Source organism: Suncus etruscus, chromosome 9 (genome assembly GCF_024139225.1).
Source record: "Suncus etruscus isolate mSunEtr1 chromosome 9, mSunEtr1.pri.cur, whole genome shotgun sequence".
In the NCBI taxonomy this organism is placed as follows: domain Eukaryota; kingdom Metazoa; phylum Chordata; class Mammalia; order Eulipotyphla; family Soricidae; genus Suncus; species Suncus etruscus.
Genome location: NC_064856.1, coordinates 48365059 through 48392934, shown reverse-complemented (window position 1 = coordinate 48392934; position 27876 = coordinate 48365059). Strand labels below are relative to the sequence as shown.

The 27876-nt window shown below is 47.5% G+C and overlaps 1 protein-coding gene across 1 annotated transcript; it reads left to right on the top strand.

Moving 5' to 3' along the window:
- The first annotated feature begins 706 nt into the window (after nucleotides 1-706).
- On the top strand, nucleotides 707-23528 carry MOGAT2 (monoacylglycerol O-acyltransferase 2). Its single transcript, XM_049780560.1, has 6 exons — nucleotides 707-797; nucleotides 9527-9705; nucleotides 16546-16750; nucleotides 17372-17546; nucleotides 18089-18288; nucleotides 23374-23528. The coding sequence occupies exons 1-6, from the start codon at nucleotides 707-709 to the stop codon at nucleotides 23526-23528; spliced, it is 1005 nt and encodes a 334-aa protein (XP_049636517.1).
- Nucleotides 23529-27876: the final 4348 nt, after the last annotated feature.

The following is a 27876-nucleotide window of genomic DNA, read 5'->3' as shown; positions in this document are numbered from 1 at the left end:
AGTACCACAAGGCCCTGAGCACCCAACAGATGCTCCACCCCCCAAAATATTTTGGAGCAGAAAAAAAGTGGTCAAAGGTAAAGAAAACTGGGCGGGGCAAGCCAGGAGAATCTTGCTTTTAGGTTTTTGGGTCACACCCAATAATACTCAGGGGTTACTCTTGGCTCTGCACTCAGGACTCACTCCTGATGGTTTTGGGAAAGCCAGTGATCAAACCTGGGTTGGGTGCATGTAAGTCAAGTCCTTTACCCATTATACTATAGCTTCAGCCCCATTAAGAGAATTCTAGCTGGGAACTACAAGACCTAATTTGTGGTTGGACTTTGGCAGGAAAAGGGAGGCACCTGACCAGGTCATTGGGTGAGAAGAAAGAGGGATTGCAGTGGACTTGGAATTTCACCTCCAGGTGAAGGCTCCAGATAAGGGTGATTCTGTGTGAAGAGGTGGAGACACCTGGACTAGCTCTGAGCTTTGCTCTTCCTGCTCCTGCTGCCTACAAACCCACGCAGGTGGAGGCAAAGGTTTCTCCTCCTGGAAGCAGGCGGGGGCAGAAGCCTGGGACTGGGCAGGGCACCCTCCTCCCTGTAGGGCTTGCACAATAACAAAAAGCCAGTGAATGTCTAGTCAGGCAGTAGAACAGCAGCAGCAGCAATAGCAGCAGCAGCAGCAACAATAACAGCAGCAGCAACAGCAGCAGCGAGCCAGGATGGTGGAGTTCGCACCCTGGAGCACGCCCTGGGAGCGCAGGTTGCAGACTTTTGCAGTGATGCAGTGGGTCTTCTCCTTCGTGGCCTTAGGTAAGGAGCTAGGATGGGGGCCAAGAATGTCAACAGGATGTGTGTGGAGCAAGGGGTGAAGACATGTGTGTTCTGAAGAGGACTTTGCTACACTCAAAGCCTCTGGAACCTGCTGCGCTTGCCTGGAGGTCTTTTGTGCGGAAGAGAGAACACTGGACAGGTGGCAGATTCCTTGACCTTTGGGACTCTGGGTTCCTCATTAGTAGAACCTTTACCTCTGCCTGCCTCCTGGAAAGGGAGCTGAGTAAGGGCAGAAAGTTCTGGGCTCCTCATCTGCCCTGGAGGAGATATTTTCTTCATTTATTCCGTCCTTCCTTCTTTTATTCCTCCCTCCCTTCTCTCTCCCTCCCTCCCTCCCTCCCTCCCTCTCTCCCTCTCTCCCTTCCTTCCTTCCTTCCTTCCTTCCTTCCTTCCTTCCTTCCTTCCTTCCTCCCTCCCTCCCTTCCTTCCTTCCGTCCTTCCTTCCTTCCTTCTTTGTTTTTGGGTCACACCCAGTCACTCCTGGTTCTGCGCTCAGAAATCGCACCTTGGGGGACTTGGCTTAGGGGATGGACAACCTCAATGGTTCCAGGAGGCACAGTCTGTGTCAAGTTCCTTCAGCTGTAGCTTAGATGTCCAATGTTTCTGGGGGCTGGAACTAGATGAGGGAAGGGAGCAGTCTCAGACTAGATCAGGGGTCCACAAATGAGTGTTGTGGGCCAGACCCAGCCTGAGAGGCATTTCCTGAGCTTAGTACAACTTTCACTGTTTTTGTCCTACTCAAAGCAAAACTCTAGGTCTCACACATGCCAGGCAAGTGCTCTCTGGTGAGCCCCTTGTTGTTACATTTTAAATGAATTAAATGTCCATAGTAACATCTTCCAAGTTGATCCTGAATCAACAGAGTCTAAAATATTTACTGTTGGGCCACAGCAATAGCACAGAGGGTAGGGTTCTAGCCTTGCATGCAACCAACTCACATTCAATTCCTGGTACCATTCAAGTTCCCTCTAGTGATCTTTGAACCAGAGCCAGGAAGAAGATCTGAGCATTGCCAGGTATGATGCCAAAACCAAATAAAGTAATTAATTTAGTGAAATATGTACTTGTAGAAAGTTTGCCAAACCAGGGGCCGGAGAGATAGCATGGAGGTAGGGTATTTACCTTATATGCAGAAGGATTGTGGTTCGAATCCCAACATCCCATATGGTCCACTGAGCCTGCCAGGAGAAATTTCTGAGTGTAGTGCCAGGAGTAACCCTTGAGCACTGCTGGGTGTGACCCCCGCCCCCCCCAAAAAAAAAAACAAAAAACAAAGTTTGCCAAACCAGGTTAATGGTGCTTGCTGGGGGTCAAAAGAAGTGGCTCCATTCATGAGTAACTAAGGAGATGGGGTAGCAGGGCAGAGAAGGAAGCAGAGTAGATGCCCAGGTCTTGTTCTCAGCCTAGTTGGCCAACACCCTGGAGCTTGGAAAGTAGGTAGTACCTGGTTTGAAAAATTCAAAGAAAAGGGACAAGTATAGTCTGGATGGCAGTGGATCCTGAAGAGCTGGTAGGACCCCATTACATTCATCCCACCTACAAGAACAATGTTTAGGCAAAAAAAGGAGAAAGGGGAAGAGTGAGAGAAACACAGGAGGTGTTTTGAAGATAAATGCTAAAGAATAGTAGCCCTCAGGGGCTGGTGAAGTGGCTCTAGAGGTAAAGTGTCTGCCTTGCAAGCTCTAGCCAAGGAAGGACCACGGTTCAATCCCCCTGGCGTCCCATATGGTCCCCCCAAGCCAGGGGCAATTTCTGAGCGCTTAGCCAGGAGTAACCCTTGAGCATCAAATGGGTGTGGCCCAAAAAACAAAAACAAAACAAAACAAAACAAAAAAGAACAGTATCCCTCAAAGGATACTTCTTCAAAGAAGTGGATCAAACACTCCTGAAATTCATTTGGAATAATAGATGCCCACAAATAGCTAGAGCAACCCTTGGGAAAGGGAGTATGGAGGCATCACTTTCCCAAATTTTAAATTGTATTACAAAGCTATAGTCATTAAAACAACTTGGTACTGAAATAAAGATAGATCCTCAGATCAGTGGAATAGACTTGAGTATTCAGAGAATGTGCCCCAGATATACAATCAATTAATCTTTGATAAAGGGGCAAGAAATGCAAAATGTAGCAAGGAAAGCCTCTTCAACAAGTGGTGTTGAAGCAACTGGTCAACCACTTGCAAAAAAGCTAACTCAAACCCCCTGCTAACACCATTCACAAAGATCAAATCCAAATGGATTAAAGATCTGAATATCAGACCTGAAGCCATAAGGTATACTGAACAACACGTAGGTAAAACACTCCATGACATTGAGACTAAAAGCATCTTCAAGGCAGAAACAGCACTCTCCATACAAGTGGAAACAGAGATAAACAGATGGGACTATATTAAGCTACGAAGCTTCTGCACCTCAAAGGAAATAGTGCCTAGGATACAAAAGCCACCCACAGATTGGAAGAAACTATTCACCCAATACCCATCAGACAAAGGGCTGATATCTAAGATATATGTTACTGAGAGAACTTAACAAGAAAAAAATATCTAACCCCATCAAAAAGTGTGGAGAAGAAATGAACAGACAATTTATCAAAGAAAAAATACAAATGCCCAAAAGGCACATGAAAAAATGTTCCACATCACTAATTATCAGGGAGATGCAAATCAAAACAACAATGAGATACCATCTCACGACACAGAGACTAGCACACATCACAAAAAATCAAGAACAATAAGTGGGGCCGGAGAGATAGCATGGAGGTAAAGCATCTGCCTTGCATGAAGAAGGTCAGTGGTTCGAATCCCGGCACCCCATATGGTTCCCTGAGCCTGCCAGGAGTGACTTCTGAACATAGAGCCAGGAGTAACCCCTGAGCATGGCTGGGTGTGAACCCCCCCAAAAAAAAACCAAAAAAAAAAAAAAAAAGAACAATAAGTGCTGGCGGGGATATTGGGAGAAAGGAACTCTCATTCACTGTTGGTGGAAATGCCACCTAGTCCAGTCCTTATGGAAAACAATATGGAGATTCCTCAAAAAACTGGAAATTGAGCTCCCACATGATCCAGCTATATGACTCCTAGGGAACACAAAACTACAATACAAAAATCCCTTCCTCACACCTATATTCATCACAGCGCTCTTTACAATAGCCAGACTCTAGAAACAACCAAGCTGCCCTTCAGCAGATGAATGGCTAAGGAAGCTGTGGTACATATACACAATGGAATATTATACAGCCATCAGGAGAGATGAAGTCATAAAATTTTCCTATACATGAATGTACATGAAAACTATTATGCTGAGTGAAATAAGTCAGAGAAGGAGAGAGAAATACACACACGAATAGTCTCACTTATCTATGGGTTTTAAGAAAAATAAAAGACATTATTGTAATAATGCCCAGAGATGAGGGCCTGAAGAACCGGCTCACAATATGAAGCTCACCTCAAGGAGGGATGAGTGCAGTGAAAACACTAACAACTACCATGACAATGTTAATGAGTGAGAGAAGTAGAATGCCTGCCTCGAAATCAGGCAGGGGGTGTGGGTTGAGGGAGATAGGGTGCACTGGTGGTGGGAATGTTGCACTGGTGAAGGGGGGTGTTCTTTTTGTGACTAAAACCCAACTACAGTCATGCTTGTAATCATGGTGTTTAAATAAAGACTAAAATTTAAAAAAAAAAATAAAGAATAGTAGGGAAGGGGTCAGAGGCAGAGCTCAACAATCTGAGTATAGGCTTTTCATGCAGAAGGCCAGGTTTAGCTCCCAGCACTACATAGGCCATGAACACTGAGCCAGGAGTAGTCCAAACATCATCCCAAACAAGGACGGGTCCAGGTGATGGGGCTCAATGACAGAGCAGCTGCTTTACTTTGAGTTGGGCACCAGCACTGCCCCCTGTAACAGAGCCATCTGGTAGCACTCAGTGTCAGGAGACTCTGCAGTAAAAGAAGAGAAGCAGTAGGGAAGCAAACAAAAATGGAGCAAAAAGAGTTGCAAGGATTTTAGGCTGATGGGGTGTGGAGCATCACAGTACGAGGGAGCAGACTTTGAGCTTGTCCAGCAGCTGCTCAAGTACATTTTGGGAGCTTTAAAGAAGGAGTTGGAGAAGCCAACTAGGAGCACCACTGGGGATTCAGGGCTTAAGAATAACACTTCCAGAAGGGTCCATGCATGTTTTCTTACTCCTTAGAGACACACTTGCATGGAGAGGGAGCCATGATTCATCACTGTTCTGTTCACAGGCCACATCAAATGTGTAGGAAGTGAAAACCAGGACACTCTGAGGAATGAATGACTATGGGGAACAAGATGCCACCAAAGACCCAGGTCACACCCTGTTAGCCCATCTGCAGGCTAACAGGGCTCTGTAACTTGGACTGGGAACGTGGCCTCTCGGGATGGAGAGGTACAAGTAGGAGTCTTCCTTTCCAATGCCAGGGAAGAACACAGCTAAGTTTTACCTGCTCCCAGGACACAAGCTGAGCAGGCTAGGAATGGAGTAGGAGGCTCTCTGGCATGTCCTCTGGCTCTTTCCTAACCTTTGTTTATAACCGCCACAACTGAACTACTAGTCTAGTACATTTAAACTACAAGATCACAGGTGACACACAAGTGAAAGAACACGTTGTTTTGCCCTCTAGCTACAACAAGCAACACACCCTTTTTATGTTCCACAAGTGTTTTTCCCCACCTTCCTTCCTTTATTCTTCCCTCCTTTCTTCTTTCCCTCCTTTCCATCCTTCTTCCTCCCTGCCTTCATTCCTCTTTTCTTCCCTTTTTCCTTCTTCCTCCTTTTCTCCTTCCTTCCTTCCTTCCTTCCTTCCTTCCTTCCTTCCTTCCTTCCTTCCTTCCTCCCTTCCAAGACATTCTTCTTGGCCACCATCAGTACCCCCTACTTGAAAAGGAGCTCATAGATGGTGATACAGTTCTTGTTGGGCATCAATATCACAGCAGCTGCTCTGTCCGGCAGCACCCATGTTGAAAAAGGGAGAGCATCAATCTCATTTTTTTTTGTTTTTTGTTTGTTTGTTTGTTTGTTTTGGGTCACACCCAGCAGTCTCAGGGGTTACTCCTGGCTCTATGCTCAGAAATAACTCCTGGCAGGCTCAGGGGATCATATGGGATGCCGGGATTTGGACCACTGACCTTCTGCATGCAAGGCAAATGCCTTACCTCCATGTTATCTCTCTGGCCCCCAATCTCACTTATTTTTTTTTTTGGTTTTTGGCCACACCCAGCGGTACTCAGGGGTTACTCCTGGCTGTCTGCTCAGAAATAGCTCCTGGCAGGCACGGGGGACCATATGGGACACTGGGATTCGAACCAACCACCTTTGGTCCTGGATTGGCTGCTTGCAAGGCAAATGCCACTGTGCTATCTCTCCAGCCCCCCCCCATCTCACTTTTAACGTGAAATTAACTGAATGTGATTCCTTCAGTCTTGCTGTTGTCCTTGTCCCTAGTCTTGTTCCTTCCCTCTACTTCACCAACTCTCAGCAAATGCTCCCTCAACAGAGGTTTGTCCATCCTGTGTCCCCAAAGTTCCAGGACTGGGTTTAGAATATTTATGATATACAGGAATGCCTTTCAATTATTTCTCATTAAAACTGGATAAAAATATGCAAGACAGAGAGGAGATTGGTCCATCAGAAACTCCCTAGAAGAGGTCCCAGATAAGGAAGCTACGGTTTGAACAGGCAAGTTTGAGTATCCCTTAACCATAGCAACACCCTGAGAAGAATGTGAGCTTTGCCTCCCGAGGAAGCTACATGAAACTGCACAGATAGGGTGGTGGCACCCCCGAACCCCCACATGCCTGGCTACCGTATGTGTACCTCACCACCAATACTACTCAGGCCCCATTGTTGTGTGTGAAAGACCCCTTGATTCACAACAACAAGGACTGACTTCTTTTTAAGTCTCTAATGGGATATCAGAAACCAGGGTTTGTATGTAAAGCCTCCCCAGTTTAGGTTTTTTTTTTGGGGGGGGGAAGCAGTCTTAGGCCAAACACAGTGGTGCTCAGGGTTTATTCCTGGATCTGTTTTTAGGGATCACTTCTGGCAGGATTGGGAGACCATCTGGGGTGCTGAGGATCAAACTCAGGCAGGCTGCATGCAAAGCAAACACCCTACCTACTGTGCGATGGCTCAGGCCCAAGCCTCCTCAGTTTTCATCATTCAATAGTAATCCTTTGTTTTGTTTGGGGGCCATATCTGGCAGTGTGTGGTAGCTACTTTCACCCTGTGCTTGGGGGTTGCTCCCAGAAGTGCTCAGGAAACTACATGGTACCAGGGAACAAACCCAAGCCTCTTAATGGAAAGCCTGTGCTCAGTCCTTTGAGTCTTGTTTGAAGCCCTCAGGGCTGCACTTCTGAGATAAGTGCAGCAGTGCTTGTAACCCAAGATGAACGAATGGATGAGAAAGAATGAAATAAATGGGTGCGGGGGGGGGGGGCATAGCTCATGATTTGCAGGCCTGGGTTCTATCCCCAGACACCAAAAGCAAACAAAACCCCAAATGGAGTAGCCTATACAATAGGACATTATTCACGCCTAGAAAGGAAGGATATTCTGGCACCGTCTCTAACATAAGGGAAGTCTTGGGACATTTTGTTCAGGGAAGTAAGCCAGTGACGATAAATGCTTTGTGATTACTCTGATGTGAGGTTCCTAGAATGTCCCATTCATAGAGACAAACTTAAGCATAGCTGGCAGAAGCAGGGGGTTCCAGTGAAAGCAGAGGTTGTTTGGGATGATGGAGGAGGGGGGAGTGAACAATGTGAGTGAATGGTGTCCCAGGTGTCCCTGCATGGCTGCATTCATGCTGTGCCCACTTACAAACAGGGATAGTGATAACTTTATACCCTGAATGTCATACCACAATGATTACATATCAAGAAAAACAACCCTCCTGGCCAGCTCTGTGAGACAGGAGCATTTTCCTCAAGACTAAGCTGGCCCTGGCCCCTCAGATGCACTTGAGGAAAATTATACATCAGAGAGGCCAGCTTGCATCCTCTGCCTTGTTCAAATGTCCCCTCCTCCAGGAAGCCCAGACTCCCCTACTGGCAAATGAAATAGTCAGAAACTAGCATTTGAGGGTTTTTTAGTTTTGTTGTTGTTTTTATCGTTTTTGCTTTTGGGGGTGTTGTTTTTTAGTTTGTTTTTGTTTTGATTGGGTCATCCCTAGCATGGCTCACGGTTACTCCTGTCTTTGCATTGAATGAATCAGTCCTGGTGGTGATGGGGAGGGGCATATGAGATTGATTCTGGGCGACTGCATACAAGGAAAATACTCTATTTACCATACTATTGCTCCCTAGCATTTGTGTCTGTGTGTGTGTGTATGTATGTGTATACTTTGTGTTTGGGTCAGAGCCAGCAATACTCAGGGGCTTCTCTCCAGCTAAGGGAAGAGGTACAGTATTTGGGGAATCCTGCAGTATTGGAAAGTGAACCCAAGGCTTTATATATCAAAGGCATGAAGACTAAGTCACTTCCCCAGCCCCTAGATGCTGGCATTCTTTAAGCATATATGTATGTGGAATGGAAGATTGAGCTAGAAAGGGGGGAAATTCTTGAGCATGATGCTCCCTTTATTTCCAACAAGGATCACCCTGCTGATCAACTGACCCTGAGCCACAGTCAGGGATAGGGAATCAGAGAGTTTCTTTATGGCCTTGGTACCCCCTCCAATGGCAACCTTGACCTGTGGGATAGCCAAACTGGACTATTTCCTCCCTCCTTCCTGCAGCAGGACAGTATTACAAGCAGAGACCACAGGAGATAAAGCTCTGCACTCAATGGCTTCCAATCCACTGGGCAGTTAGTGTGGCCAGAGTGGAAAGCAGAGTCTGGAGAGATAGTGTAGTAGGCAGGGCACTTTCCTTGAATGCTGCAGATGTAGGTTCAATATTTGGCGCCATTATAACATCTCTGAGCACTGCCAGGAATAAGTCCTGAGCATCACTGGTGTGACCCAAACACACACACACACACACACACACACACACACACACACACAGCAAACAAAAAAAAATAACAGCAGAGCACTGGGTAATAGGTGGGTAAGGGTAGCACGAATAGGAAGCTTAAGACCACGCTGAGCTACTTAGGCTGAAATTGGAAGTTTCCTTGGGAAGCCTGGAGGGCTTTACTAGAAGAGGGATATCTGGTTCCAAATTTCTTTGCAGAATTGGGCAAATGTTAGGAAAGAGTGTTCCTTGAGGCTAAAAAATATTACAGTGGTAAAGTGCTTGCTTTGCATGCTGCTCACCCAGGTTTGTTCCCATATCATTCCCCAGGTACTACCAGGAGTGATTCCTGAATGCAGGGTCAGGAGTAAGTCCTGAGCATCTCCAGGCGCAGTCCACCAAAAACAAATTTTTTTACAAAAGTATTTCTTTCTTCTCTAAGTTCCCAAAGGAGGGAAACTAGGGGCCCTGTTAATTCAACCAGCAGTCCTCCAGGCATTTATTGAGCACCTGCGAATGCAGGTTTCTTTCCTGGAAAGGGGCCAGAGCAATGAGGATGAATAAGGCAGCTTGGTTTGAAGAAGCCATGAGTTTGGCATTAGATTACAGGGTTTGAGTTCATGGTCCTGATTGGGTTGATGGCTGATTGACAGCTGGGACCATATGGTCCAGGCATTTCTCCTTCTTCCTCTCCCCCCTCTGACCGTTGACCACTTTGTTTTCCCCGCAGCCCTCATCTGCACTGGGATCTTCATTGGCCTCCTGTTCACAAGATTTTGGTTCATCAGTGTCGTCTATGCTATCTGGTGGTACTTTGACCGAGACACACCGCGGAAAGGGGGCAGGAGCAGTATCTACATGAAGAAAGGCCGCATCTGGAAGTACATGCGGGACTACTTCCCCGTCCATGTGAGTGCGTGAGGGCACGCTGGGCTTCTCTCCGCAGTAAGGACAGACCTGGGCATGGTGAGACGAGGTTGGGCCGGTAGCAGCAAGCTACCTTTGCCATGTGGCTCAGGCCAGTGTCCAAATTCTGCTGACCAGAGCTTCCTGCCTGCAGGCGGTAGAGTCACAGGAGGTGAAATAGATGTGAAAGATTCAGGGTGGTTCTGTAGGCCATGTGCTGTGGCACACATTGGTGTCATATTGGTGTAAAACTCTCTGCAGTCAGGGTTTGGAACTGAAGGTGAGAAACTGGGTCCCATCCGTCAGGCAGGAGATGACACAAGAGGGATCGAGTCACCACAGTGAATTCCTCCTCTGCCGTCATCCGTTATACTTCATTACTCTTCATTATATTTTTTTCCATCTGACTCTGATCTGCTGAATCTTACTCCTGCTCTGACCCTCAGTTTCCCTCATAAAGGCCCAGCACACAGTCATGTGTGTCCAGCAAACATGCCGGCCCATCCTTCTCTGAGTGCTTTCAGATCTGGCTGACTTGAGATCCCTCATGGCCCTGGTAGGTCCCAATACCAAGATTAGGTTTGAGTGAAACACCCCACAGAACTAGCATGAAAAACCCTGTGCCCCATTACTGAACACTAGCCCAGTGAAACCCTTGGATGGAAGGTGCTGGGCAGGCTGGATCACTGTGCAGCAGAGGCAGAATGGGGGAGGCAGTAGAGACAGAGAGAGGATCCAGACAGGATGCATGAGCTTCCTCTGGAAAAAGTAGAGAAGGGAGCTGTGAGGATAGGCTCGGGGTCTTGTCTCTGGTGTCTGCTCCACACATGTTGTGTGGACCTGGGCGGATAACATAGATTCTAAGCCTGTATCCTCATGCATAAAAGAGAGACAAGGCTGTGCTGGAGCAAAAGCACAGAGGGTGTTTGCCTTGAATGTGGCTGACCGGGGTTTGATCCCTGGCATCCAATATGATCCTTCAAGCCCTCCAAGAGTAATTTCTGAGCCCAGAGCCAGAAGAAAGTCCTAAGCATTTCCCATCAAAAAAAGAGGAGACAATGCTACAGAGAAGATTGTGTACTGTGGTTCTTTGAGGGTACAGACCAAGAATCTGTAGGTTCCCAGGAAACTGGATCTTATTTATTTATTTATTTATTTATTTATTTATTTATTTATTTATTTATTAGATTTTGCGACACTTCCAGTGGTACTCAGGGCTTACGCCTGGCTCTGTGCTCAGGCATCATTTCTGGTGACCTCAGGGAACCAGGAACTGTATCTGGTGCCCTGGATTGAACCAAAGTCAGCTGTGTACAAGGCAAGCTTATTTGCTATACTATCTTTCTGGCCCTAGAAGCTAATCTTGTTTCCTGGATCAATGGTATCTGGGGAGACTCATATGAGAATTGGATCTGGGAAAGACTCTGTTCCTGGAGCACTAGCGGGGCTTCCCCCAAAGACCCTACCTCTCCCTGCCCTCCAGAAATGAGCTCCCCGGTTCGAAAAGGGAAGGAATGGAGGGAACAGGCATCCAAGGTTTATAGATCTCTAGAGTCACAGACACTCAGAAGCAGTTGGGGCTCCGGTGCCAACATATTCCTCTGAGAGTCTGGTGCCAATATATTCCCAAAAAATGCCATGCTACAACTGGGATACAGAGCCTGAGTTCCCAGGTCAACAGGGCAGCCTGGACAAAGGACAAGGGCTAGACAAGGGCAGGGCAGGACAGAGGACAAGATGTGGGTAGGCAGAGACTCCCAGACCCTTGAGGGCTGGTAGAGTTTGAATGGTAGAACCAGGGACAGTGCTGATCTAGGGTGTCACCTTCCACTTTCCATGTAGTAGGGGCCATGTGTGTGGTGGCACAGCAGTAGGGTGTTTGCTTTGTACACGGCTGACCCAGGACGGACACGGGTTTGATTCCCGGCATCTCATATGGTCCCCCAAGCCAGAAGTAATTTCTGAGAGAAGAGCCAAAAGTAACCCCTGAGGTGTGGCCCAAAAAAACAAACAAAAAGACAAAACAAAACTTTCCATGCAGTATCTCCTACCCCCATCTTTAATTCCTCAGCTGACCCAGTTTCTTGTTAGTCAAGCTGGATCCTAGAGAGCTGTGGGGGAAGGTCACAGCCAAGTTCCCCACCCTGCCTGGACTATTGAGCTCTGAGATTCTGAGTTCCCTTCCCTCCTGTCCTTTACCCTTTGCTGTTCATGCTAAGGTGACATCTGGGGGAAGTGTGGCCTGTAGTCTGGAACTGCAGCGGGAGCTCAGCTAGCAAGTCAGAGAGCCTGAGCAGACTCTTGTCTTCTGGTCTCCTGCCATTTTGGGTCACTGCTGTTTCTGGGTTTCTGGATCCATCTCCCATCAGGACCTGAAACTGGAGTTTTCTGATTTGCAGAAATGCTCCTACTGGGCCATTCAGAACTGTCACCCCCTGCGGGCTGGCTGCAGAGAACAGGCAGTATTTTAAGTGGCGGGATAATGTGGACTTTACCCCGATAGGCCAGAACAGATTTGCAGTCAGCCTTCCAAAAGGAACACACCCTTCCAGGCTCCAGAGATCTGAGTGGGCAGGACTTAGGAAGCCATCTCTTCGGGCTCCCCCACACTCCCAAGCTTCTGTTTCAAAACCCAGTTCTGACTGTGATTTTATGAACTTCCTCAGTGTGCTGGAAGTTTGAGTGAGTAAAGCAAATCACTCAGGCCTTTATGTGGGGGGTCACAGTCCCTAAGTTTAAGTGATTGTCTGAATTGGCATGCAGGAGGGAGACAGGTGTCACTCCGAGTTGAATCAGCAGAACTTTTGCATGCAAAGCTCATCTGAGCTGTCTCTGCCTTCTTCGAGCTTTCAGATTTACCCACTGAGTTTCCAAAAATCTCTGGTTTTTGAAATAGTTTAATTTTTCACCAAGGAGAGATGGTCTCCTCCTTCTCCTTGAGGTGAAGTACCCTGGGAACAGAAGTTGAGATCTAGGCAGACACTGTGCACAGGCCAAGACTGGAGGAGGGGTTAAGAGCAGAGACCAGGGCTGTGACCTGGTGGGAAGATGCTGCTGGCTCAGGCCAAGGACTGACATCTCCCTGACCCTCTCTTTCTGAACAGGGCCCTTAGTCCCTCCTTGGCCCTGCACAGCACCAGGAGTACAGGCCTCACCAGGCCAACCCCACCCTTCCCCTTCCTATCACCCTTGGCCACTAAATCTGAGCCAGAGGTCAAATTCCAGTTAGGACAGGAAGTGCCTTTTGCAATGTCCCTTGCCTCCCCATTTGCCTGTCCCCTGAGTCCCTCCCAGGAATCTATTTCTGCCATGGGTACAGAGAGTTGGCCCGGAACACAGTCATCCCAACTGTTTTAACTTTGCAGAGATTGGGGTCCCCCTTCATTTCCACTTCCCTCATATCTGTGCCCCAACCCAGCTAGATATCTCTGCAGAGACCAGCTGCTATGAACCCTTTTTTGGTTAGTCTTTGGGTTATACTAAAGGGTTACTCCTGACTCTGTGCTGGGGTGGGGGTGCTGGAGAATAATGGACGGGGATTGAACCTCAGTGCCCCTGTTCATTGACCTCTCTCTTCAGTCAAGCTATGAAAGATTGGGCCTGGAGAGATAGCACAGCAGCATTTGCCTTGTAAGCAGCCGATCCAGGACCAAAGGTGGTTGGTTCGAATCCCGGTGTCCCATATGGTCCCCCGTGCCTGCCAGGAGCTATTTCTGAGCAGACAGCCAGGAGTAGCCCCTGAGCAATGCCGGGTGTGACCCAAAAACCAAAAAAAAAAAGCTATGAAAGATTGACTGGATGGTTTTTCTGGTGTATGGGGTAGGAGGCACCTGCTCTTATGCACTAGATGCCCCAGAACTCTAGCTCCCAGGAACAGAAACCAACAGGGCCTGCAGAATTACCACATGTTGCCTGCAGGGGGCAGCAAACTCCAGCCTGGCAAAGAGCCCCAGTGAGGCCTCTCTACCTACATGGAATCATAATACTTGCTTTTTTTCTGAGTTCAGTTTCAGCCAGCCTTACTCCCTCCTCCATACCACAGCAGATAATGTACTAAATACAGAAAGATTTCCTATATGTTTAGCATCAAATATCATCTGGTCCTTGAAGCCCAGGGTCCCTGGACTCTGCTCCTCACTCCTGTCATGTCACTCCCTTTCCCTTCAAAGCCTGAGTCTCTGGACACCTGCACTTGTGCACTTCCCTAAAGTGCACCACTTGGGGCCAGAGACATATTATACGGGTAAAGGTGCCTAACTTGCATGTGGCCAATTGGGGTTCAATCCCTAATACCACATGGTTCTCCTAAACACTGTTAGGGACCACTCCTGAGCACAGAGTCAGGAATAGACCCTGATCACCACCTGGCAGGTATGGTTCAGAGAGCAGAAAAAACAAAAGTCACCCCTTCACCCTATGGGTTTCTGAGGAAGCACCTTTCCCAGCAAGCATGATGGAGCCTTCTCAGCTCTCTTTACTTCCACCGGCTCCTCCACTGGGCTCAGTGTTCTGCAAGGAGGCTGGGCATCCCCGGGTGTGCTGCAGAAAGGTTGTGCAGAGATGGGAGATCAAGGACAAGGGAATCTGAAACTGTTCCCTTGCGGGGTGGCCAGCCTCAGGCCCACTGTCCTGTGCCCTGAGTTCAAAAACCAGAGCTCAAGGCCGACGAGGTAGCGCTAGAGGTAAGGTGTCTGCCTTGCAAGTGCTAGCCAAGGAAGGACCAAGGTTCGATCCCCTGGCATCCCATATAGTCCCCCCAAGCCAGGGGCGATTTCTGAGCGCTTAGCCAGGAGGAACACCTGAGCATCAAATGGGTGTGGCCCGAAAAACCAAAAAACAAACAAACAAACAAAAAAAAACAGAGCTCAATGGCAGCAACCACCCTGACAGCTTGGGGCCAGGAGTGTGCTACACCCTGGCAAAGTTGAGTCCCAGTGGGAAGGACCCTCTTCATACCCCCAAGGGGAGCAGACTGCAGGGCTGGCACCAGCTCTGAAAACACCTTAAGGCCCTCAAACCTTGGTGCCAGTGACCTCATAGGGGAGGACACTAAAGGGTAGGCAAGGGCTGGGGTCTCCCACACAGGATCACTTCCCTCAGCAATAATCTTCAGTCTCAGTCCAGCTACAGGTCACCTGTGACAGCCCTTAGTGGCTCCATCAACCCTATTCCTGCACCCTGGACCCTTCAGCCCTTTACCTAAAGTTGCTGCTGATCAACAAACCTCTACTCCACCCCTCAATCCAGTGTCCAGAGGCCCCTGCCATTCCCTGCAGGCTGCAGATCTGAGCAGACCCACTAGTAGCTGTGTTAGCGGAACTCATTACTGCAGGGAAAAGACAGAGAGTCTCAGGTAAACAGCACTTACGCTGCATGTTCTCTTAATTAAGCAGAGATCCTCTTGGCCAGGGTTTAGTGCCACGTTTCCTTATACATAGTCATTGGACTGTGGCACTTTCTGCACAGTGGTGCCCCCATGTGGCTTTTTGACGTCTTCACATGTGATTCTTGTGATCCAGTGTCAGAGCATCATCCTGAGACCTGAGGGAGCTCAGCAGTCCTGGGAGGAGGGCGGACTAAGCCTGGGGTCCTCAGCTGATAGACCAAGAACCCCAGAAGAATACAATTTGTCCAAAGTCAGCATTGAGCCTGCACTATGGCAGTCACCGTGACCTCATTAGATTGCTTCTACACTATACCAAGACTCAGTTCTGAGACTGGTGAGATAGAACGGCAAATAGGGCGCTTTCCTTGCATGCAGCCAACACAAATTCAATCCCCAGCATCTCATTTGGTCCTCTGAGTCCACTAGGAGTGATCCCTGAGTATCACTGGGTGTGACCCAAAAATCAACCAACCAACCAACCAAAAAACTACTGGCTGAGTGACAGAGTCAAATGGCCAAAAGGCACATGAAAAATGCTCCACATCACTAATAATCAGGGAGATGCAAATCAAAACAACTATGAGGTACCACCTCACACCCCAGAGATTGACACACATCACAAAGAATGAGAACAAGCAATGTTGGCAGGATGTGGAGAGAAAGGAACTCTTATCCACTGCTGGTGGGAATGCCGTCTAGTTCAACCTTTATGGAAAGCGATATGGAGATTCCTCCAAAAACTGGAAATCGAGCTCCCATACGATCCAGCTATACCACTCCTAGGAATATACCATAGGAACACAAGAATACAATACAAAAATCCCTTCCTCACACCTATATTTATTGCAGCACTATTTACCATAGCAAGACTCTGGAAACAACCAAGATGCACTTCAACTGATGAATGGCTAAAGAAACTGTGGTACATATACACAATGGAATATTATGCAGCTGCCAGGAGAGATGAAGTCATGAAATTTTCCTATACATAAATGTACACGGAATCTATTTTGCTGAGTGAAATAAGTCAGAGAGAGAGAGAGAGAGATAGAATGGTCTCACTCTATGAGTTTTAAAAAAAATGAAAGACATTCTTGCCATAATTTTCAGAGACAAAAGTGAGGAGGGCTGGAAGTTACAGCTCACTTCATGAACCTCACTACAGAGTGATGAGTTTAGTTAGAGAAATAACTACGTTGCGAACTATCCTAACAATGAGAATGAATGAGGGAAGTAGAAAGCCTGTCTAGAGTACAGGCGGGGTGGAGTGAGGAGGAGGGAGATTTGGGACATTGGTGATGGGAATATTGCTCTGGTGATGGGGGTGTTCTTTACATGACTAAACCCAACCACAATCATGTTTGCAATCAAGGTGTTTAAATAAAATATTATTAAAAAAAAAAAAAAGATGCACCAAGATCAGCACCAGCTCACCAGCTTGCTAACTCTCCCCACAGCTGGTCAAGACGGCTGAGCTGGACCCCTCCCGGAACTACCTGGCTGGCTTCCATCCCCATGGGGTCCTGGCCACTGGAGCATTTCTCAACCTGTGTACAGAGAGTACTAACTTCTCCGCCACCTTCCCTGGCATACGGTCTTACCTTATGATGCTAACATTGTGGTTCCGGTTCCCCTTCTTCAGAGACTACATCATGGGGGGAGGTGAGTCTCACCCTGTCCTCACCCTGGGTAACTGGGAAGAGGGGGCTGGAGGCTGATAAGGAGAGGTTTGGGATTTGAGAGTTTTGGTTTAGGATTTAGGGTTTTGTTCACATCAGCAGTATTCAGGTGTGGAGACTCTATGTGATGCTGGGGGTTGAACTCAGGCTACAGCCAATGCTGAGCAGGCACCTCAACCTTTGTACCATATCTCCAGCCCAAGGGGGAAGAATGATCAGGGAAGCTAACAGTTCTAGGGACCTTTAAGAGCTGGAACAATAGTGCAGTGGGCCAAGCACTAGTCTTGCCCACTGCCAACCCAAGTTGGATTCATGGTACCCCATATAATCTGCCAGCTCACTAGAAGAGATCCCTGAATGCAGAGCCAGGAGTAAGTCCTGAGCAAGTCAGGTGTGCACACACACACACACACACACACACACAGACACAAAGAGCATGTGCAGTGAGAAAAGAGGCTGGATTCAGGGGCACACAACCCCTGGCAAGCTCATTCCCCATAACAGGGGAGCCCAATTGGAGTGAGGGGTATGGCTTCTGTGAGGTCTCCTGCGGGGTCCTTTTTTCCAGCCACTTCCATCCTTGAACACTTTCTTCTCTCCTCAGGGCTGGTGACATCAGACAAAGAGAGTGCTGCACACATCCTTAGCAAAAAAGAAGGTGGCAACTTACTCACCATCATTATAGGTGGTGCCCAAGAGGCGCTGGATGCCCGGCCTGGGGCATACACCCTGTTGCTGAAAAACCGCAAGGGCTTCATCAAGCTGGCACTGGTGCACGGGTAACAGGGGATCAGGCAGATAAACTGGAGCTGGGTGGGGTCTATGTTGGTAGGAAAACAGCAAAGACCAGTGCAGAATCTGTGTTGACAGGGAGAATCTTAGTTCTCCTGAACAGAGATGATATTTTAGTGAAAGTAGAAGATGGGCCCAATGGTCTAAGGGATTTGGTAGAAAAGGACATATTATCCCAAACTGGCAAGCAGACCTGAGACAGATCAGAACTGGTGTTGGAGCCATTCTTTTACCTGGAAACCTTTTTGACAAGGCAACAGAGATTTTTCCAGAAAATCTCAGGGGGAGGGGTTGTATCTGGAGAGATTTGGAAACATTCTGATCTACCTTATGTGCTGTAACAGGGAGATTTTGGCCCTGAGAGTAGGCAGGACTGATGCCATGCTGTGACAGGTGTGTAAGAGAGCCCGACTCTCTTGTCTCCCTCTTAGAGTCCTCACTTTAGCTCTGGTTCCTGGGGCACAAGACCACCAGCCTGGGGCTTTGGATGTGGGGACTCTCACGAACTCTGTCCTCCTTCTTCCTTCAGGGCAGCATTGGTGCCCATCTTCTCCTTTGGGGAGAATAGCCTGTACGACCAAGTGGATAACACACAGGGCTCCTGCTTGCGCTGGATCCAGAACCGGCTACAGAAGATCATGGGCATCTCTTTACCTCTCTTTCATGGCCGTGGAGTCTTTCAATACACCTTTGGCCTGATTCCCTTCCGCCGGCCCATCTATACTGTGGGTAAGGATGGGGCCCTGGGCCATGTGCTGCAGGGGGCAACAGAAATGATCTAGGTACAGACCTGCCCTCTTGGAACTCATATTCCAGACTAAGAAACAGACTTTCAAGGAGATAACCCTGATCTGGAATGAGAATTGTGACCTAAGCATGAAAGAAATCATCATGGCCAACCACAACCACAGAGCATGTGCTCGCTGCTTCATACCTCATGAGCTCCCTTACATGAAGCAGTTGAGTTCACCCCAATAAACTCCCCATTTCACTGGTGGCAAGTTGAGACTCAAGATCATAAAATAAATTCCAGTGGTTGAGATTAAGGTACACACACACACACACACACACACACACACACACACACACACACACACACACACAGCTCACCACAGTAGATGTTTGTGAGAGTCATGGTCAGGGAAATGAGTGTAGAATAACAGCCCTTAGGATGGGCTTGGATGGAGATGGAGGCCTTTGTCCTTAGGCCCCGGCCACGTGGCTCCATCTCCCATTAACCAGCAGGTCATCATCTTCAGGTGGTCACGGCGGGAATCAAACTCACTCAGACAGGCTTCAGGAAGTATCAGCTTTATTCATACCTATCCACCACATGTGTGGTCAATCTCAACCATTTATGCATGCTATCCTTAGCTTGCCCTGCGTCTTAGCTTTTCCAGCCATGTCTCCTCCTCTTACCTATCCATGCTGGCAAAGACCCTAATCCCTTGGGTCAAAGGCTTTATCTGCTTTTTTTTTTTTTTTTTTGGTCACACCCAGTGACGCTCAGGGGTTACTCCTGTCTATGTGCTTAGAAGTTGCTCCTGCTCCTGGCTTGGGGGACCATATGGGACGCCGGGGGATCGAACCTCGGTCTGTCCTAGGCTAGCGCTGGCAAGGCAGACACCTTACCTCTAGCGCCACCGAGCAGGCCCCTCAAAGGCTTTATCTAACCTTCCCAAGACCCCTCCCAGGAATGAGCAGGATCTTGCAGGTAAAGAAACACGTAATATCCGCCCAAGACACCTCCCAGAAATGGGCAGGTTCTTGCAGGTAGTTGCACCTAAATCCAGGATGGAGTCACAAACAAGGACTGATAAATTCTGCATAAGCTCCTGCAATGTGTGGCCATTCCCACCCTGCTAGGCTCACAAAGATCATGGTCAGGCTGCACCTGAAGCTAACCTAAGCTAATCTTCAGGGGAGCTGGTCCCTGCCACCCACATTTTCAGGAAACCACAGTGCTCAGGCAGTGGCAAAGCTGTGCTTTTTGCTGGAAAAGGAAGTCAGGCTCAGCCTCCCAGGCCCTTTGTCTTTCAAAGGAGAGAAGTTCCAGAGAAAACAGGGAAGCAAATGGTTTAATGAAGGGAAGATCGGAAGGCTAAGGGAATGCAGATGCCTCCAGAGAAGAGAGCCACAAAGTCAAGAAACAAGCAAGGTCCAGGAAACCCCAGAGAGGAGTGTTGTCAATTAAAAGGAAGACAAGTCTGAGCAATGATCTGACCAGGGGGACACTAGCCTTGCACAACTGACCTGGGTTCAATCCCAGGTTTGAACCCCATAGCAATGCCAGAAGTGATACCCAAGTGCCTGAGCTAGGAGTAAACCCTGAGCACTACCAGATGTCTCCCCCCCAAAAAAGAGAAGTTAGGAGTCTTAGTGGGGATGTGGAGACATCTTCAAGATGGAATGACCCTGGGCCCGGAGAGATAGCACAGCGGCGTTTGCCCCTCTCTCTCTCTCTCTCTCTCTCTCTCTCTCTCTCTCTCTCTCTCTCTCTCTCTCTCTCTCTCTCTCTCTCTCTCTCTCTCTCTCTCTCTCTCCCCTCTCTCCTCTCTCTCTCCTCTCTCTCCTCTCTCTCTCCTCTCTCTCTCTCTCTCTCCTCTCTCCTCTCTCTCTCCTCTCTCTCTCCTCTCTCTCTCCTCTCTCTCTCTCTCTTTCTCTCCTGTCTCCCCTATGAGCGCATCACTCTCTTGTGTGATGCCACCAGAGAGGGTCCAAGTAGGCTGGCAGCTACTGGCTCCTTTCAGAGCATATCTTGTCTCTTCAAACATTTCTTGTTTTTATGGTTCTCTGAAATATACCCCCAAGAGACCCTCCATGACTGCCTCCTTCCATTTAAATCAGTACCTATTTGACATTTTCCTGCAGAAAAGGAGGGTTTAATTCTGACCCAAAGTCCTAATAAGGCTTTTTATTACATTTTTGTATTTATTTAAAGAAAATTTATCACATAGTTGATATATGTATTAATGATATATGTATTAATCATAATACATTTGTTTCCAGATAACTTTTCAAAGTTATTTAAAAGAAAAAATAAATAATAAATAATAAATAAATAAAATATTTTATTATAAATAAAATAAAATATTACTAGGATGTTTGAACTGGGTCAATAAATAAATAAATAAAATGGAGGCCAGAGTGATAGCACAGTGGACGGTGTTTGCCTTGCACTCAGCTGACCTAGGATAGACCTGGGTTTGATCTCTGGTATCCCAATGGTCCCCCGAGCCTGCCAGGAGCAATTTCTGAGTGTAGAGCCAAGAGTAACCCCTGAGCACCACTGGGTGTAGCCCAAAAACCAAAAAAAAGAAAAAGAAAAATAGGGGCTGGAGAGATAGCATGGAGGTAAGGCATTTGCCTTTCATGCAGATGGTCATCAGTTCGAATCCAGGCATCCCATATGGTTCCCTGAGCCTGCCAGGAGCAATTTCTGAGCAAAGAGCCAGGAATAACCCCTGAGTACTTCCGGCTGTGACCCAAAAACAAAAAGAAAAGAAAAGAAAAGAAAAGAAAAAGAAAAATACAGTAGAGGCACATTTGTGAAAATTATTGTATCTCCAATGAAATCATCAATACAGTGACAAAAGGTTTAATTATCTCTTGTTAGCTGTCCATTCTATTAAATTGGGATGTTCTTTAGGGAGGATAGCATCAAACAAATGAAGTTGTCCAGAAATTCAAAGCACTAATACTGATACTATGATTTTTAAGTGCATGTAATCAGCTGCCAGGCCTCCTGGAAGAAGAAAGACATAGGAAAAGGTGCCTACATTTGCTCCAAAAAGCCTTGGTGATATTAACCTAAAAACCAGCATACCTGAAGTGTGGTCAGATTGATTGGTGTCCCCAAAGAGAATTGTAGAAGGTCTGTAATCAGACAAGACAATCAGGAAAACAGTGATTTTGGGTGATGGAGGCACAAGCATGGTTCCGGCAGGGCAGGGATGGCCAATTCTGTTCTCCCAAGATGGCCAGCTTTGTGTTGCATGGACCAGTGTAGCCATAATCTTTCATGGCTCTGTTTATATCTTGTTCAAGAAAAGATTGAATCTATGAAGCTGACCCACTTCAAACATCCTAATAAGGATTTAAATTAAAGAAGGGTTCAAAAAGGAAAAAAAATGAATAAAGAGATAGTAAAATGGGTAATGTGTTTGCTTTGCACATGGCTGACTGGTCCTCCAAGCCTGCCAGGAGTGATTCCTGAGTGCAGAGCTAGGAATGACCTCTGAGCACCACCGGGTGTGGCCCCAAAACAAACAAATAAGAAAAAAGTACGGACTATTCAGCATGATAGAATTGTATATGTCAAGTAGCAATTAATAGGTTACTTTGTGGGGGGAAGAGAGGAAATGGATGACATTGAGTTTTTTGTATGAGAACTCAACATTATAAACTATTTCAAATCCTCAGACTTCCTTATTGGATTCAACTAAATTCCTCTGACAAACCTATAGCCAAAGCCCATTTATCTGCTCCATCTTTTTTTTCTATTGGGGGGGGCATTGGGGGGTCACACCCGGCAGCATTCAGGGGTAACTTCTGGCTCTGTACTCAGAAATCACCTCTGGGAGGCTCAGGGGACCATATGGGATGCTGGGATTCGAATCATCGTCCTTCTGCATGAAAGGCAAATGCCCTATCTCCATGCTATTTCTCTGGCCCTGCTTCATCTTCTTTTTTTTTTTTTTAACACAGGGTACATTTATTTGACAATACTTGTGAAGCAATACCTCTATTTTTTTATTTAATTTTTATTTTGATCATAGTGGCTTACATATTGTTGACAATAATATTTTAGGTACATATTTACATAAAATCAGGGGGGTTTCCATCACCAATTTGTCCTCCCTACAACTCCGTTTTTGTCCTACCTCCCATATGCTCTTCCCTCACCCCTAGGGCTGCCAGAATATGTTCCTGCTTCATCTTTTTATCCATTAGCTGATCATAGTCTTGGTGAGCCCCATTACCTGACCTTTCCCAGGTCTGTTGTAGCAACATTTTTCTGTTTTATTGTTTAATTATTTTATTGCTGTGCCAGGGTAGACCCCACATCAAGGTACCTCTTAGACCCAGTGTTTTTTTGTTTGTTTTTGTTTTGTTTTGTTTTTGTGTCATACCCCAGCAGCACTCCTGGCTCTACGCTCAGAAATCACTCCTGGCAGGCTCGGGGGACCATATGGGATGCCGAACCACCATCCTTCTGCATGCAAGGCAAATGCCTTATCTCCATGCTATCTCTCCAGCCTCTTAGACCCCCAGTTTTTTAACATTATTGGTGCTGCCACACCAGGACCTTTTCCACAGTAGGAGGTACAGTCAGCCAGGACCAAGAAAGAGGCATGTTAGGGCCTAGAATGTGGGAGTACTGCCAGCCAGAATGGAATGGGGTTACGGGACCTCATCCTAACCATGCAGGCCCTGAACATTGACTGACACACTGTTGTACCAACTGATGGGTTGTTCTGGCACTGTCTTGGAAGCTTCTGGAACATCTTATTTGTTTTGGCTTTGCTTTGGGGGCTATATCCAGTGATGCTTAGGGTTTACTCCTGGCTCTGCACTCAGGAATTACTCCTACTGGTACTCACAGGACCATATGGGATGGAACCAGGGTCCGCCAGATGTAAGGCAAATGCCCAACATGCTGTACTATCACTCATGCCCCTGGACATCTTTATAGAAGAAAAGAGCCTGAGCTCTTTTCTGTGTGGTTGACCCTAGGAGTGGGTGTCTGCCCTGAGTACTGCAGCAGCTGTGGTGGTTCCTATGCTGAGCTCTATCTCACCTTTTGTCTTGCAGTGGGGAAGCCCATCGAGGTGCAGAAGATACTGAATCCCTCCCAGGAGCAGGTGGACAAACTGCACCAGCTCTACATCAAGGAGCTATGCAACCTCTTTGAAGCCCACAAGCTCAAGTACAACGTGCCTGCTGACCAACATTTGGAGTTTCGCTGACACAACCCCAAAAAGCACTGCTACAGAGGGCGGGGTTAATATCAGTGGGATCTAAGAAGGTTTCCTGGAGGTGTCTGCTGAACCAATCTCCAGAGCTTCCCCAGACTCCTGTAAATCTTAACCCACTGACCCCATCCTGCAGAAGACAAGAGAAGACCAGACTCTGGCATTCTCCTGACAGCCTGCACTGGCGTCCCGCTCCCAGAATGCTCCCCACAGTGTGGAAGAGATGACAGGGAATGTGCCTGCTTCTGGCTCACTCAGGGGCCAGTGTAAGGTGCAGTAACTCAGGGATGTATTTGCTTCCTCTGTCTTTACTTGCAGCATAATGAATCTACTAGCTCCCCTACAAGCTTCTTCATCCACCCCTAAGCTCCATTATGTCTGTCCCTGGCTGGAGGTGATGTGCTAGCCACCAAGACCCTGTCCCCTCATTCCCCATCTTCAGCTACTTTCCAGCCACTGGGTCCTAAGCACTGAGATTGTAAGGGGCTTAGGATGGGGACAGCCTCCAAAACAATTTCCCATACTGACTGAAATGACCTCCAGCTCTCAGCTCTGACCTCTTACTTGTTTTAAAACCTGACCTTAACATGAGAATAAAAAAAATGAAATTTTCTACTAAATCCTTCTTCCTTCTGCAGATTCAATTAGGAGATCTAGTTAGTCTCCCTTTGAATTCTGCCTGGTGCTGCAGCTCTGGGAGTGGTACAGAATAGACCAGAAATAATACCATGGTACAAAAAGCAATAGTACTATAGGTAAGGGGATTGCCTTGCACACGGCCAGCCCAAAATTGATCTCCAGCACCGCCAAGCCTCATCAGAAGTGATCCCTGCACACAGAACCAGATGTAAGACCTGAGCATGGCCAAGTCTAGTCCCACCCCCTAAACAAAAAACCTAAACAAACAGACTAGGTTAGAGAATGCCACAATGAATCATCCTGATCCCAAAGCTCACATACCTGACTTTGCTCTGTTGGGAAAGAACAGAGAACAGCAATGTGAAAACCCAGTCCAGGTCCAGAAAGGTAGTTCCACAAGCTGAGTGCATGATTCCTATGGGTTCAATCCCTAATACTGAATGGTATCTGAGCACAGAGCCAGGAGTAACCCCCAATAACTCAATGGACATATCCAAGTGAGAGAAACAAACAAAATAAAAGACCCAGGATAGAGAGCCCAGAGTTTGGGCCACTTGAAGGAGTGTAGATCTTTTCCAGGAGTGCGAAGTGCTGGCATGAGAACTCCTGAGCTCTGGGCATGGAACAGGTATCTGTAGTGAGGGGACATGATGGTTGGTCACCCCAGCAGAAAAAAAGGGGTCCTTTCCTCCAGGAGAAGGTGATGTCTGCAACAAGGGGCTCATTTAGAAAGGGGGATTTGGAGTTCAAGTTCCTTTTCAGTGATGCTGGGCAAGTTGCACCCCATATAGACCATCATGCTGTCATCTGAGAAATAAGAATTTCAGCTTGTCTTTCCCACATTGTAAACATGAGCCAAGAAGCTGCTCAGTGTCCTGACTCAGAAGACATGAGCACATGAATATGAGGAGTCAGGTAATAAATGTGCCAGGACCTCAGGGATGTGCTGTGGTTGTCGTTTGGGCCAGTGTACACTGAGTTCATAGAAGAGCAGGAATAAAAAGCAATGGGGCAGAGTGATAGTACAATGAGTAGGACATTTACCTTATGCAGAGCCAACCAGGTTTAATTGCTATGCCCTATATGGACCCCAGGCCTACCAGGAGAGATCTCTGAGCACAGAGCCAAGAGTAATCTCTGAGTGCTGCTACATAGTCACCACTACCACCAAACCCTACTTTATTTTTTTTTCTTGAAAAACTAAATATTTTTTATAAGATAAGTTTTGTGGGGCTGGAGAGATAGCATGGAGGTAAGGCATTTGAGTAGAGCCAGGAGTGACCCCTGAATGCTACTGGGTGTGACTCCCCCCCCCAAAAAAAAAACAAACAAAAAATAAGTTTTGTTATGTACATTTCTCACTAGAACAACTCTAAGGAAAACATGTTTGCCCCCTACTTTAAAAAAAAATAATAAAGGAGCAAAGGGGCTCAGGGCTAGAGAGAAATCTCCATATCCTGAGCACAGGTTTTATTCTAGCTCCTCAGGGTTCACCAGGAAGAACAACAGAACCACACTCAGAACACCATGAATACCTCCGGGTGTGCCCTCCCCTCCCCCCCCAAAAAAACCCATCAATATATTTATTTATTTATTTTTGGTTTTTGGGTCACACCTGTTAGCGCTCAAGGGTTATTCCTGGCTCTATGCTCAGAAATCGCCCCTGGCAGGCACAGGAGACCATATGGGATGCCGGGATTTGAACCACCATCCTTCTGCATGAAAGCCAAATGACTTACCTTCCATGCTATCTCTCCGGCCCCAACCCCATCAATATTAAGACCATTCCAGTGAGGAGGGGAGGTTCATGCAGGTGCTGGGAAGTTGGTGCACTGAGAGCCAGGCAGGGCTGGGCAAGCAGGATGAACTCAGTGGAGAGAAGACTCCTGAGAACGGTACACCCCAACCCAATGAACCGGTCCACAGGGACATAAGACCAAAGGTATGGGGCTCTGGCTGTCCCGCTGTCAGTGCCAGGGCACCTATAGCTGTGCCCAGAGGCACTGGAATAGTTGGAAAGTTCAATCTACGAGGCCTCTTGGCACTAGGGCTCTGAATCTCACTCTACTACCCAATTTTTTGCACCCACTGGTGGCTGGACTTCAAAGATAAGCCAGGTTGTAAGGTCCCTGGAGCCAGCAAGTGGCACACCCACCCTGCAGCTCCGTGGTCAAAGCAAGTCATAGGCCTGACTAGATTTAGGGATGAGGTGCAGATGCCCCTCTACCTGGGAGAAGCAGGAAGAATTTTTTGCTAATGTCTGGGGACACTTGGAGGGGAACTCAGTGGCCTTCTTTCATCACAATGAAGTGAGGTTCTGCTGCATCCACAGAGCTGCCTTCTGTGGATAATTGTAGCCTTGTGAGGGCATGTTCTTACTGCCCAGTGTTTCACCCAGATTTGGAGAGGTTTGAGGCCACCCTGCCAGTATCTTCACAGGAGCAGATGAATCTCAATATTAAGGCACCACCTGCCATTTCCACATACTTATGAAAGTCTGTTAACAAATGAGCATTTGCATCCAGTGCTGAATGACAAAACACAGAGCATGCATGCAATGGCAAGAACAACAAAAAAGGTCCTTGAGGCATTCAGCCATGCTGGGGACTGGTGTGCCCAGTTAAGAAAAAAAACACTGGCTTCACAGGCTTTGCAGACAGAAGATCAGTGCCCAGAAACACACAGTTCCCTAATACCATGGGGAGTGGATCTTGAGCACAGAGCCAGGAATAAATCTTGAATACCGTCAGGTGGGGCCCAAAAAGAAGTACAACTTGCTAGGATCTGGGAGATGTATGGGAGGTTATTTGTTCATTTCTTAGTAGTCATTCTCTGCAGTGTTTGGGGATCAAGTAGTGCCAGGGATCAAACCCAGGTGCATAGGCATAGACATAGCTATATCCCTGCTGCTGGGGGTTCCTCTGTGAACAGATTCAGTGCTGGTAAAGAGAATAAGATTCTGGGCCCGAAGAGATAGCACAGCGGTGTTTGCCTTGCAAGCAGCCGATCCAGGACCTAAGGTGGTTGGTTCGGATCCCGGTGTCCCATATGGTCCCCCATGCCTGCCAGGAGCTGTTTCTGAGCAGACAGCCAGAAGTAACTCCTGAGCACCACCGGGTGTGGCCCAAAAACCAAAAACAAAAAAAAAAAAAAAAAGAGAATAAGATTCTGACAAGAGGGGGGTCAGAGTAATAGTACAGAGATAGGGCACTTGCCTTGCAAACAGCAGACCCAAGTTCTATTCCCAGCATCCTATATGGTCCCCCAAGCCCACCAGGAGTGATTCCTGAACACACATCTAGGAGTAATCCCTAAGCATTGCTGGGTATGGTCCCAAAACAAAACAAAACAAAACAAAACAAAATTACTGTCAAGAGTTGGTGGTTGAAACAGTCCTCTCTAGACTTCATCCCACCACAGAACAAAGCCAGGACAACTGTGTGCAGAATCTGAAGAAAACAGGACGGGGCATTGGCAGGAACCTGTCCATGTCAGCCCGCTCCCTCACTTCATGACTTTGTTAAAGATATTTTGTGGGGGGGGGGGGTCACACCTGGCAGCGCTCAGGGGTTACTTCTGGCTCTACATGCAGAAATTGCTCCTGGCAGGCTTGGGGGACCATATGGGATCCTGGGATTCAAACCACCATCCTTCTGCACGCAAGGCAAAAAACCTACCTCATGCTATCTCTCCAGCCCCCAAT

Coding starts and splice junctions, on each gene's coding strand:
- MOGAT2 (XM_049780560.1), top strand. CDS start 707: ATGGTGGAGTTCGCACCCTGGAGCACGCCCTGGGAGCGCAGGTTGCAG. Junction 9,706..16,545: donor GGGACTACTTCCCCGTCCAT/GTGAGTGCGTGA, acceptor CTCTCCCCACAG/CTGGTCAAGACGGCTGAGCT. Junction 18,289..23,373: donor CCGGCCCATCTATACTGTGG/GTAAGGATGGGG, acceptor TTTGTCTTGCAG/TGGGGAAGCCCATCGAGGTG.